The following is a 12,270-nucleotide window of genomic DNA, read 5'->3' on the forward strand; positions in this document are numbered from 1 at the left end:
ACCTGCCCATTTTACAGAGACCTAGATGAGGTAAACAACTTGACCAAGGCTACCGTGAGGCTGGTACTTAAAGTTCTAGGGGAAAAACAGGTCTTGCTTTAGAGATGAAGCCATAGGAGGTTGGAGAGTTTGTTCAGCAGCACAGTCCTTCTTAGGTAGGTTTCACTTTTTTCCAAAGCACAGTTCACTCATCAAATACTCTTTGAGGCTGGGCGTGGTGGCTCACACCTATAATCCCAGCCCTTTGGGAGGCCAATGTGGGAGGATTGCTTGAGTCCAGGAATTTGAGACCAGCCTGGGCAACATGGTGAAATCCTATCTCTACAAAAAAAAGAATTAGCTGGGTGTGATGGCATGTACCCTCAGCTACACAGGAGGCTGAAAGTGGGAGGATTGCTTGAGCTTGGGAGGCTGATGCTGCAGTGAGCTGTAATCATGCCACTGCGCTCCAGCCTGGGTGACAGAGTAAGACCCTGTCTCAGAAAACATTCATTGAGCACCTACAGTAAGTGCCAAGTTCTGTGCTTTTTGCTGAATACAGATGGGAGTGAGCCTGGCCAAGTGTCTGCAGAGGGCAGGCCTTCCAGTGAGCTCGCTAAAGATTGGGAGGTGGCAGTGAGTGGATCATGGTGGCAAGTACTCTGAAATGCATGGTTCTCAGACACCTGTAGTGAGAAAAGTGGTATCCACCCACATTCTTTCTCACCTGGAGCACATGCCATGTTTCACATCAGGTCAAAGGTAACAGATTAGAGGGGACTGCGTTTGACCAATGCCAGGAAAAGGCTTTATATAACCATACAGAATTGCAAAGCCAATCATTTTGTGGGTGATTCCCCTGTAATAGTAATGATGATGTGAATTTTGTTTGGATTTTTTCTTGTGTATTTGAAATGCACTAACTTGTTCGTTCTTTCTTTCTCCATAGGCAGTTTGTTGGATTTCCTGAAAAGCGATGAAGGTGGCAAAGTGCTGCTTCCAAAGCTCATTGACTTTTCTGCTCAGGTAACATATGCAAAAAGCCCCGTGTGCACGTGCATTTGCAAAGACTTCCCTGTGTCAAATTCATGAAGGAGTTATTGTTCCAGGGAGAAGGAATTTCTGTTGAATGTTTCCCAGCAGCAGTTATGAGAAAAAGACCTTCCACAATACAATTCTTGGAGATAGTAATAGGAGATTCACATGGATTGTGTGTACGTGTTGAGTTTTGACCTGGATATCATCTTCTATAAGCCAAGTCAACCTCTTTATGTTCATTTCACAAGTCATAGAAACAGTGCAGCTGAATCAATCACTTTCTCAGCATTTGGGAGACGCAGTTCCATGCTATGTAAGCACAGCAGCTTTTAAATGAGGCATATGTTTTATTTAAGTTACGAATCGAATGTATGGATACTTTTAAGTCCTCTGTATTCTTGAAAACAGAGGAACTATGTCACTTTCCTGCTCCTCTTCTCGCTCCTTCTTGTTGGATGTGCCATCAGGATTCTGTGAAATATTCATTTGTACTATTTTTAGTACTAGCCTAGGAGTTGCCTGTTTATTTACTTTGGAATCACATGTTTCCTGAAGTGTATTTAAGAGCAGAAGCAAGTTATCCAGAAGCCCCACAATGTGCCCAAAATATCAAGGAAATGCACACTTGAATGATGCCAGCTGCTGGCTTTTACTAGTTTCCTTGTGTCCATTAATAATGTTCAGCAGTTTGCTTGCTTGTTTCTCAGTATCGGCAATCAGTGGTTTCATGAAGCCCAGTGTATGTAGCAAAAGAGATTTATAGAAGTTCTAGGGAAGGCTGGTCCCTATAGTCTTCCTTTTTCACTCCCACTTCTTCCCTCACACCCTCTTTTAGTTAGGAAATTGCTACGGCCTTCTTGGGAATACGAGATCCAAGGAATGCATGAGTACAGAGGTGAAGCACCTCACCTAAGGTAGGGCTGGACACAGGTTCTGTAGTAGAGCATCGTGGGCTAAGCTGGCATTCAGCACCTGGAGACTGGAGTTTGTGTTCTGGCTCTGCCACTCGATAGCTATACCGCTTCCATTTCAGAAGCCCTTTGCCTATTTGGGCTACTTTATTCACCTGTAAAACAGAATGGTAATTCCTGCTTTAAGGAGATGTTGTTGAGAGTCACATCAGACACAGATGTTGTTGTGTCACATGCTTGGCACGGACACAAGCACCTCAGAGCCTGCTGGTGGAAGCTGGGAAAACCCAAGGGAGGGCAATGCCCATCCTTCCAGTAAAGGTGTGTGATGGGTGAGTCACACTGCTCAGGCATCCTCTCCGCCTCCGGGACTTGGCAAGCCTGACAGGTTCCTCATCTGTGTTGGATATTCAAGTGTGCCCTGAAATGCCAACATCTAATAAGAAAGAAGCATAATTGCTGTGGTGGAACAGAGGGGCAAGGAAAGGACCCAGCAGCCCTGCCTTTTTAGCCCTGTCCTCAAAGTCTATGCTGGCCCCTGGGAGGCTCCATGGGATTCCAAGGTTTCCAGAACTATAGTTTGAAAACCACCTCTCTGCAGTAAGAGGAATAGGTGGGGTTGGGCACAGCTCTAGAACCCGTGTAGAAAACAGATCAGGAAATGGAGAAAGCAGAAGTCTGATAAACTTGGGCCATACTTACACGGATCAATGAGGCCCTCTACTCAGGTGGTGATTTGGGTGTCCCCATGGGTCAAGAGACTTGAGGAGTGTAACAAAGGTTTGTCACACTTGTACAGGGCTATGGAACATCGGGACACATGGCCTGGAGGGCCTGAGTGGTCACAGCCGTTCCATCTGCTGGGGGTCTGATCTGTACCCACAGTTCTTTAGGGTAGAAATTACACACATTGGGTATGTACTGTACCCAGAGAATGACTTTATTTTGTCACATGGGTATTTGGTATTGGGTTTTGCATGGCTTATCTTGTAAGACTTTATCTTGACATAGTCAAAGCTTTTAAGGTCCAAGTCAAAGCCTCTATGCTGAGTCTTTAATTTAGTGAATTACTACCATTACCTCGAAAGGTAATTTTTCTAACCTCGAAGAGTAATTTTTCTAACCTAGAAATGAATAGGGGGAGAAGCTACTTTCTAGACCTTCATAGCTTACGAGGAAGGTTACCACAGAGCCTGGCATTGACTGTGACTGTTGTGCTGTGGATTCCAGGGGGCTTCAGTTGACTCTCCTGTCAACTGATGGGGCTGAGCCCCCTCGGTGACAGGAGGGCCTGGGGGCAATCAAGGCTAGCACCAGTGGTCTCCATCCAAGCCAGTTTACCGAATCCAGCCCGTGCCAGGTGAACTCATGTTCACAGGTCCAGGGTCTCTTTCCTAGCAGTGGCCCCTTGGTGGAACCCATAGGACATCTGGCTCAAGTGCATGAACTGCTCAGTGTCACTGGGAGAGTCACGGGTCAGCAGCAGCCTGCAGGACCCTAAGTATGTTCATTCAGCACAAAATTCATTTTCCTTACAACTAAGCACTGGCTCCATTTGAGTTCATCTTTGCTCAAGCTGCAAACCTCACTCAGACTCTTTCCCAGCCCTTCCCTCAAGGTGGCGCTGGTGAGACCACCTGGTCTCCATCCTTAATCATTATCTGCTTCTTGTACCTGTGGCTTTTCTTATTATAATACAGATAATTTGAGAAAGGGGTCTTACCCTTGGCAACAAGGAGTAGGGCCTGTACGTTTCAGCTTCAGCCTGAAATCCCATACCTTCCACTTCCAGTTTCTGCTCACTGCGCCTGCTCCCTCGTCCCCCTGGAATGCCCTCACTGATGACCACTGCTGCCCAGTGCTCCTCCTCCTCCTTCACACACCTTTCTGAAATGATCTGTCTGTGCCAAGAAGGCCATCTCTGCATTATCTTACCTTTCCTTCTCTATCATGTGCCACTAATTAAATCTATCACTTTTCCATAGTGAATAACATGACAATAGAATTATTATTAAAGCTGCCCCACGGTGACAGAGATCCCTGGGGCCCAGATACTTCGATAATCCAACCTTTTCCATATCTTCCCCCCACTTTACTATTTAGGGTGGAAATTTAGGGATAAAGCAGAAGAGGAATTACAGAAGTCCATTTGCTGTGTCAGCTCTAACTAAACAGTTAGTAGGCTGTGCGATAATGATGCGACTTGCTGTCTTCCATAACCCTTGTCAATAGTGTCAGAGTTGGGAAATTGAATGTTCACAAGAGGTGGTTAAATTCAGCAGATTGTCACGATGAGAGATTGGTCATTGGGAGTAGAAATAACCCAGTTTACTTAATCCCAGCCCTAGAAGAATAAGGGAAACTGTGAGGGGCAGAGTTGGGACTTTTCCCACCATCTGTATCTGGCCTCTTCTTCCCGCTCCCCACTACCCACTTCCCCATGCCCTACACTCCCCTCCGCATTCCCCTGTCGCCCATTGAGACAGAAAGTGGCTAAGTGCACGTGACAGCCTCACAGTTCATGTGAGAGCTGATTTCATCACTTCCTGTCTCAGGATGAGTTCTGAAAGACTTGTCTGAGCTCAAGTGTAATAATCCACACTCTCCAACCATCCATAGCCCATTCAACATAGATCAAGGAATCCTGACTACAGCAGCTTTACCCATTGCTTTTCTCTTTGTATTAAATTAAGCAATGTAGTGCTTTTTGTGCTGAAATAGGAAAATACCTCTTTGCAAAGGAAGTTTGATACTTTCAGAGCAGAGAGACTTTGCATAATTCCCTTTTGGCTGTTAGGCCTTATGTCAGAGAAGAAAAATGAGCTTGGAAAGAAAAGGGGTTAAAACCAGTGGGGATTTCCTTCACCAGAAGCTGAGATGGAATCATAGACATGTCAAACTGAGAGGAAAAAGAAGTGAAAAATTTACAGTTGCAGTTTGGAGAGCAAATAAATCATCTTGTAATTCAGACCAAGTGAATCAAAGCATTTATTACTCTTTGGTGGTGGTATCTCTGAAGTGCAAAAATTACTAAAAACGGAACAATTGTTTGTGAGTTAAATGTCAGTAAAAACTGCAAAATCAAGCCAAACAAAGTGGCATGCACCTATTGTCTCAGCTACTCGGGAGGCTGAAACGGGAGGATTGCTTGAGGCCAGAAGTTCAGGACCAGCCTGGACAATGTGGCAAGAATCTGTCTCTCTAAAACAAAACAAAGCAAAACAAAAAACTTGCAAAATCAGAGTTGTTGTAATTATCATGGCAACAAGTAACATTTATTTTAGCTTCTTCTGGTTGATACAGCACTTCTACCTCCATTATCTAATTTGAGCCCAACAGCCTTGAAAGCATATATTTTGTTGTTTAGTACCTCTTACAGATAACGAGGTGAACTTGGACTTGGCCAAGGTTACCGAGCTAGTATGCGGAATTGCTGGGACTTGATCCAGGGACTTCTGACTCAAGATAACTGATTCTTTCCTCTGCAGCCTGCTGTTGTCTCATGGTTACAGTCGCTGCTATGGTCATTTTGCACTCAACACTACTGTGATATGCATTTTCCCCGTTATGGATTTTGACCATCAAAATTAATGTTTTCTTTAGCTTTTTCCACTTCAAAAGTCTTTATTGCCAAGATGGAGGTTATGCTCAAGGTATATTTTACCCCCAGTATTAAATTTAAAGCCACATTTTAAGGTGGAAATTGGTAAAATGAGGAAGGTAGGAAAACTCTATCTAGGAAGTTCTCGACCTTTTTGAGTAGGAGGGCCTTTTAACAGCAGAGCTTTCTGAGCACACCCTCATGGTTGTAGCTACTGAGTGAGAAAACGGTGTATAGATTGGGAATCCCTTGTAATATCTCTTGGTTGAAACTCACCAGTATGTTGGTGGTAAGTCAGGCTTGAAGGGTCTAGAGGGGGAAGTTCTTGGGAAGTTTCTAGAATATTTGCCAATATCATCCAAAGTGGGTCTCTTCTTCTGTCTCTTTGTCTGGAACGTAAGAGATGTGTTAGACGCTCATATTCCACCTCAAGGCTATTATCCCAGTGAATCAACTGCTTTATCTTCAAAGCCTTGATTAGTAACAACCTTTGATTGATAGCGTCCTCATGTTTAGTTCACTTAAGCTGGAGGGAGAGTTGCATTGAGATGTCGAGTCAGACATGGTGGCAAGTGGAAGCCGCAGGTGATTGACATGGTTTGCGGTTTAACCAGGAGGCCAGATCCGCTCCCCACTCCATATATAATCTCCCCTCCATGTGGAAATTCTCATACATGACTCTTACTGAGGCCTACACATTCCCAATCACTCTTTCAAGCACAAGAGGCTCCTTAGAGAGAAAAACAGCCAGCACTGAAGAAGGCATTCATGAATTTCATAGAGGAATCTGAGCCGGGTGCCGCTGTGGATTCAGGGGCCACATAGTGGTCAGGATGTGATGGTCCCTGAGTGGGCATTGCTTGGAGCTGATGCTTGGAAACCTCAGCTTTCTCAGTATACAAACGTTAACACAGCTGGTGGTTAGCTCTTTCTCAGAATTTGAGAAATGTTGCCATGATTTTGTAAATGGAGCCTAGATTATGCTAATGATGGGGAAATCACTGAGCCAAGAACCAGAAAACCTGCTTCTGCATGGGGAAAATCACTTTGTGGGCACCAGTGTCCTTGTCTGTGAGATGGGAGGCACAGGTTGGGTTTCCCACAGCCTCAGCTCTAATATTGCATGACTAAGGACATCTCCTTCTATTTAGACTATCTATGTGAATCGTCACCAAAAGTTGCAACTAATGATTCTGAGGCTATACAGATGACATTGATATAAGATTTTAGCATTGTTCTAAATAAAGGAACACAAATATATCACTTTAATGCAGTACTTACATGTTGGGCACTTAAATGCTCTATTTATCTTTTTTGAATAATGAGTGTTATGTTTTCAGCTTAAACTTTGACCATGAAAACTTAGAAAATGGACAAATGAAACTAGTTACTGTCAGAATTGCAAAAGTGGATCATATGCAGTTTCCTTCTGAAAAAGCCAAAGGAATAGGAAACTGTCATTTAAAAATAGTATAAAACAGGAACTCTTTTTTTTTTTGGTAAGGTGGGGGTGGGGCTGTTTTGCATATTTAAGCAAGAGGAATCATGACTGGCTGTTAAAATAGCAAATAAGGCAGAATTTATTTTTGCTTTAAATTTGATTGGGAAGCTTTGGGTTAGTGTATGGCAGAGGTGGTGGTGCTTTTGGCCTGCAGGCAAGATCTGTCTCTTATCTTAATGTTATTTTGACCAGGGGTGGCAATTTCTGGTGAGTGCTACCGTAAGTCACAAAATGCTATTCTCTTTGGGTACTCATCATGGAAGCTTGCAGGGCTAGAATTCAACTGAAGTGGTTTAGGAGTGGGCAGAGTTTATCACCAGCTGGTCACAGTTGAAAAGTGGAGATGAAAGCAGTTTGAAATTAGCCAGGCTTGGTGGTGCGTGCCTGTAATCCCAGCTACTCCGAAGGCTGAGGTAGGAGAATCACTTGAACCCAGGAGGCAGAGGTTGCAGTGAGCCAAGATCACACCACTACACTCCAGCCTGAGTGACAGAGCAAGACTCCATCTCAAAAAAAAAAAAAAAAAAAAGAAGGAAGGAAGGAAAGAAAGAAAGCAAGAAAGCATTTTGAAGGGAGCAGTGGCGAGTAAATTCCAGCTGACCTTTGTCTCCAGCACTTGGCTTGCTCTCCCTGAGCCCCCTCACCCTCTTGGTGTGGCCCGCTCCCTTTCACTCACACAGCTATCCTGAGCACAGCCAGGCACTGTGTCAGGAGGGATGAGCAAACGGCACATGGCATGGAGTGGGGGACAGGTGAGTTGCAGGCAAAGACAGGGTACAGCCCTGGGATATGGCAAGGGCTGTCAGAGCGGGCACCGCATGCTACTTTCAGAGTACATGGAGGAGGATGGAGCGTAGTAGGGTGGGCTAGCAGGTGGAAGGTGGGCTTCCTGGAGGAGGTGACCCTGAGAGCCAGGATTAGCCCTGCTAGCTTGGGAAGGGGTGTGGCTGCAGGGATGGGTCTTCAGTTGTAGGAACCTGGTGCATAAAGGCACAGAAAAGGAGTACACGGGGATGCAAGTGGGGGTATATGGAGAGAACAGCTTAGGGGGCACTCTGAGAGACATGGACATTAAGGAAACTAGGCCGAGCACAGTGGCTCATGGCTGTAATCCCAGCACTTTGGGAGGCCGAGGTGGGTGGATCACCTGAGGTCAGGAGTTTGAGACCAGCCTGGCCAACATGGTGAAACCCGGTCTCTACTAAAAATACAAAAGTTAGCCGGGCATGGTGGTGTGCGCCTGTAATCCCAGCTACTCAGGAGGCTTAGGCAGGAGAATCGCTTGAACCCGGAAGGTGGAGATTGCAGTGAGCCAAGATCGTGCCACTGCACTCCAGCCTGGGCAACAAGAGCAAGACTCCGTCTCAAAAAAAAATAAAAATAAAAATAAACTAGACCGGTTCATTCTCAGTTGTGGAAGACTAAACTGTTTTGTAGATAACTCTGGTTTAAAAAATGTATCTGTACAAAATAAAAATGCTTATACTCAGCAAATAGTTTCAACAGGACTTACAGTTTTACCCTTTTAGTCAAAGTAGGCCTTTTCATCATTAGTGGATGCTTTTTGTATTTACTGTAATATGTATTCATGTTACCTCTCTTCTCCCCCAGCACACCAGGGTGTTCTTTATAGAAATTGGTCTGTTTTGACTATTGGAGAATCACAGAGTTCTCAGCTTTTCATGCTCCTAACATTTTGTTTTATTACTGTTTTTGTTGCTGTTTTTGTTTTGTTTTTTAAAACTGAGACCAGGAAGGGTGGGGTGGAAAAGGAATGGGAGAGTTTGCGTTCTAGCCCAGAGCTCGTCTCTGGCACAGTGGCTCATGCCTGTAATCCCAACTCTTTGGGAGGCTGAAGTGGGAGGGTTGCCTGAGGCTGGGAGTTTGAGCCCAGCCTGGGCAACACAGTGAGACTCCTATCTCTACCAAAAAAAAAAATTAGCCAGGCCTGATGGTCGTGCCTGTAATCCCAGCTACTCAGGAGGCTGAGACGAGAGGATTGATCGAACCCGGGAAGTTGAGGCTCAAGTGAGCTATGATTACGCCCACTGCCCTCCAGCCTAGGTGACAGAGCAAGACCCTGCCTCTAAAAAAACAAAACAAAAGCAAACAGAGCTCGTGTCTAAGGGGTACACTCTGAAACGGACAGGACTTCTTCTGAGCTTTTTCAATTCAGAGCTAGATTCTCAGGCCCTCTCCCCAACCCCTCACTAAAGCCAAGAAGCACCTGAAGGAGTTCAGCCCAAGTCTGGAGATACTTAAACCTCTCAACCAAGTGGCTTTCCTGGTGCTGTCCCTGAAGCAAGTGTGAGGCCTGAGTTATGAAACTGAGGTGGGTTGCCTGGGGATAATGGGGATCGACTGAGCATTTCAGCAGGAATGTGATAGGATGAGACCTGTGCTTTAAAAGTTGCCCCAGCCACCGTATACAAAAATGATTAGAAGGGGTGAAAGCTAGAGTCCAGGGATGAGGGAGGGAGGATGGGCCTGAGCAAGGTCAGTGTTCCCTATCACAGGCACATAGAAATAGAGAAGGAATGTGCATGGGGCAGCTGAGGACCGCCATTGCGGGCATGGGGTTGAGGTGGCTGATGAAATTAGTTTTGCTGTACTGGGTTTGAAGTGCCATGAAACATCAGCTAGAGATGGGCAGCTAGCGTGGACAGGCATTTTAGTATAGGGGTCTGGGGCTAGAGGCTTCAGGGAGGCTGGCGCTGCAGACAGTCATATAAATAGGGGTTGGATGAGGTCCCCTAGAGAGTGTGGGAAGGGGCAGAGGACAGCCCCAGACAGACCCTAAAGAAAGGGCTGAGAGGGACAAGTCAGAGAGCAGGCTGGGGACACCAGAAGCACAGTGGCCTGTAAGGAGGAGGTGGGGTTGCAGCACAGGCGACAGGGAGTTCTGACACGCAGTCAGAGAGCAGGGAAACTGCCACGGGACTTTGCGACAGGGAAGTCTTTGAGAACCTGGCTGGACACCCTTCTCAGCGACATGGTTTGGGTGGAAGCCAAGCCCTCGGCCTCTCTCCCTCTTCCTGATTCCTAGAACCCTGTTCTCTGCCTGCACAGGCTTCTCCATAGCCCTGGCTGACTCCTCTTCCTTTTTCTTTCTCCGCTGCTGCCGCTTTTCTCTCCATGCTTCCCTGACCGCTCAGCACGCCTCACTCTTGAAAAAATGTGATTTCTCTTTGTACTTAAATGAAACCATGCACTTCTCATTCTTTTTTTTTTTTTTTTTTGGGATGGAGTTTTGCTCTTGTCACCCAGGGTGGAGTGCAATGGCGCTCACTGCAACCTCCGCCTCCCGGGCTCAAGCAATTCTGCCTCAGCTTCCCGAGTAGCTGGGATTACAAGCGTGTGCCACCACGCCCAGCTAATTTTTGTATTATTAGTAGAGTTGGGTTTCACCATGTTGGCCAGGCTGGTCCTGAACTCCCAACCTCAGGTGATCCACCCGCCTCGGCCTCCCAAAGTGCTGGGATTATAGGCGTGAGCCACCGTGCCCAGCCTCATTCTTGTTTTTTAAAGTGGTTTTCTTCTGTGATGGAATAAAATAAAATAAAATTACTGAGAGAGGAACTTAAATTATTGGTTTTTAAAAATATATGGTTTTGTAGACTTCTGTAGAAACACAGCATTCTTCGCCTACCCTCGGAGCACGTGCTGTAGCTATGCATTTGTGTCTGTAGCTCTGCAGCTCGTGGGGCTTTGTGAAACACAATGAGAAGCATCTAAAAACTGAGTCACCAAAAGTAGCCCTTGCCCCCATTTAAGACCAGTTTGACTGAAATGTGTATTCTGAGGTCAGTTTGGTGCCTGGAATGCGTTCCCCAGGTTTCACTGAGGTTCCCGTCTCAGACCTCCACCCAGCACAGCTCTGCAGATCTCACCCTGATTCAGCGTCACCCCAGGAAATGGTGTGTCTGGGCTCCTTGGTATGGTTTCTAAGGCAGCTCCTCTCTGCCAAGCAGCAGCCTGACACCCTGCCCAAGGCTCAGAGGGATGCCACAGCATCTCCGGGGCTGCCAGAGGGCCACCCACCCTGGTGCGGAAGACCCCAACCGAGCTCCTGCCATAGTTGCTGCCTCCTGGCCTCTTCCCCTCCCCACAGCAAGACCTGTTCCTTGGAGATGAGGCCTGCAGCTGACAGCCCTCCAGAGGCCCTGCCCCAGTGGGGCTCAGAGCCCATGTGCACAGGCAGCATTCCACCTAGGCAGGCCACAGTCCCCGGGAGGTGGCCACACAGGGTCCCCCTGAGCCATGGCTTTCTCAGCCAATGGTCTGCCCAGCCCTCCTCACTCATAATCAAGTCCTCTCATTTCTTCTTCCAAAATAGATCTCTCTCCTCCAGGTCACCATTGTCTCTCATCTGCACTATTGCAGTTGCTGCTTTTTTTTTGGTCTTTTTTGAGATGGGGTCTCACTATTTTATCCAGGCTGGAGTGCAGTGGCTATTCACAGGCATGATGCCACTACTCCTAAGCACAGGAGTTTTGACCTGCTCCGCTTCTGACCTGGGCCGGTTCACCCCTTCTTAACCAACCTAGAGGTCCTCCACTCCCAGGAGTCACCATATTGATTCCGAACTTAGTGCAGACACCGGATGGGCATAGCAAAGTGCAGCCCAGAGCTCCTGGGCTCAAGCCATTCTCCCACCTCAGACTCCCAAGTAGCTGGGATTACAGGCACACACCATCGTGCCCCACAGTTGCTTCTTAACTGGTGTTGTCCAGTTTGGCAAACAGAAGAAATTCAAGGTATACAGTCAAATTTGGATTTTGGATAAACAATAGCTTTTAACAGAAGGGTGCCCGTGTCTTCCCAGGCAGCCCTGCTCCTAATGAGCCTCCCTCCTGTCTCTTTGGCTACCCTCTTTCCAGGCTCCACAAAGTAGGCAGGGACAATTGGATGGTTTTAAAATTTTTGCCTTTTTAAAATTGTGGTGGTAAAATAAACACAAATTACACCATTTTAACCATGTCTAAGTTTATGGTTGTTGGCAGTAAGAACATTCACATTGTTGTGAAACCATCACCAACATCCACCTGCAGAACTCTTTCATCTTCCCAGATGGAAACTCTTTGCCCACTCAATGCCAGCTCCCCGCGGCCGCTTGCTAGCCCCTGGCCACCCCCGTGCTGTTCTCGGTCTCTGTGAATCTTACAGACTGGATGGTTTTGCATCCCTGCTCAGCTCCGTTCAGTGGGTTCCCACCACACCCAGAGAGACTCCCAACACCT

The 12,270-nt window shown here is 46.7% G+C and overlaps 1 protein-coding gene across 3 annotated transcripts in view; it reads left to right on the plus strand.

Moving 5' to 3' along the window:
• LYN (LYN proto-oncogene, Src family tyrosine kinase) overlaps nucleotides 1-12,270 on the plus strand; it is a 137,916-nt gene that overhangs the window by 95,343 nt on the left and 30,303 nt on the right. For all 3 annotated transcript variants that reach the window (XM_016959500.4, XM_003311797.6, XM_528143.6), the window contains one exon: nucleotides 929-1,005. In XM_016959500.4, the coding sequence (XP_016814989.3) occupies nucleotides 929-1,005 (77 nt within the window). The remainder of the gene's footprint in view (nucleotides 1-928; nucleotides 1,006-12,270) is intronic.

The sequence above is a fragment of the Pan troglodytes genome, chromosome 7 (genome assembly GCF_028858775.2).
Source record: "Pan troglodytes isolate AG18354 chromosome 7, NHGRI_mPanTro3-v2.0_pri, whole genome shotgun sequence".
In the NCBI taxonomy this organism is placed as follows: Eukaryota; Metazoa; Chordata; class Mammalia; order Primates; family Hominidae; genus Pan; species Pan troglodytes.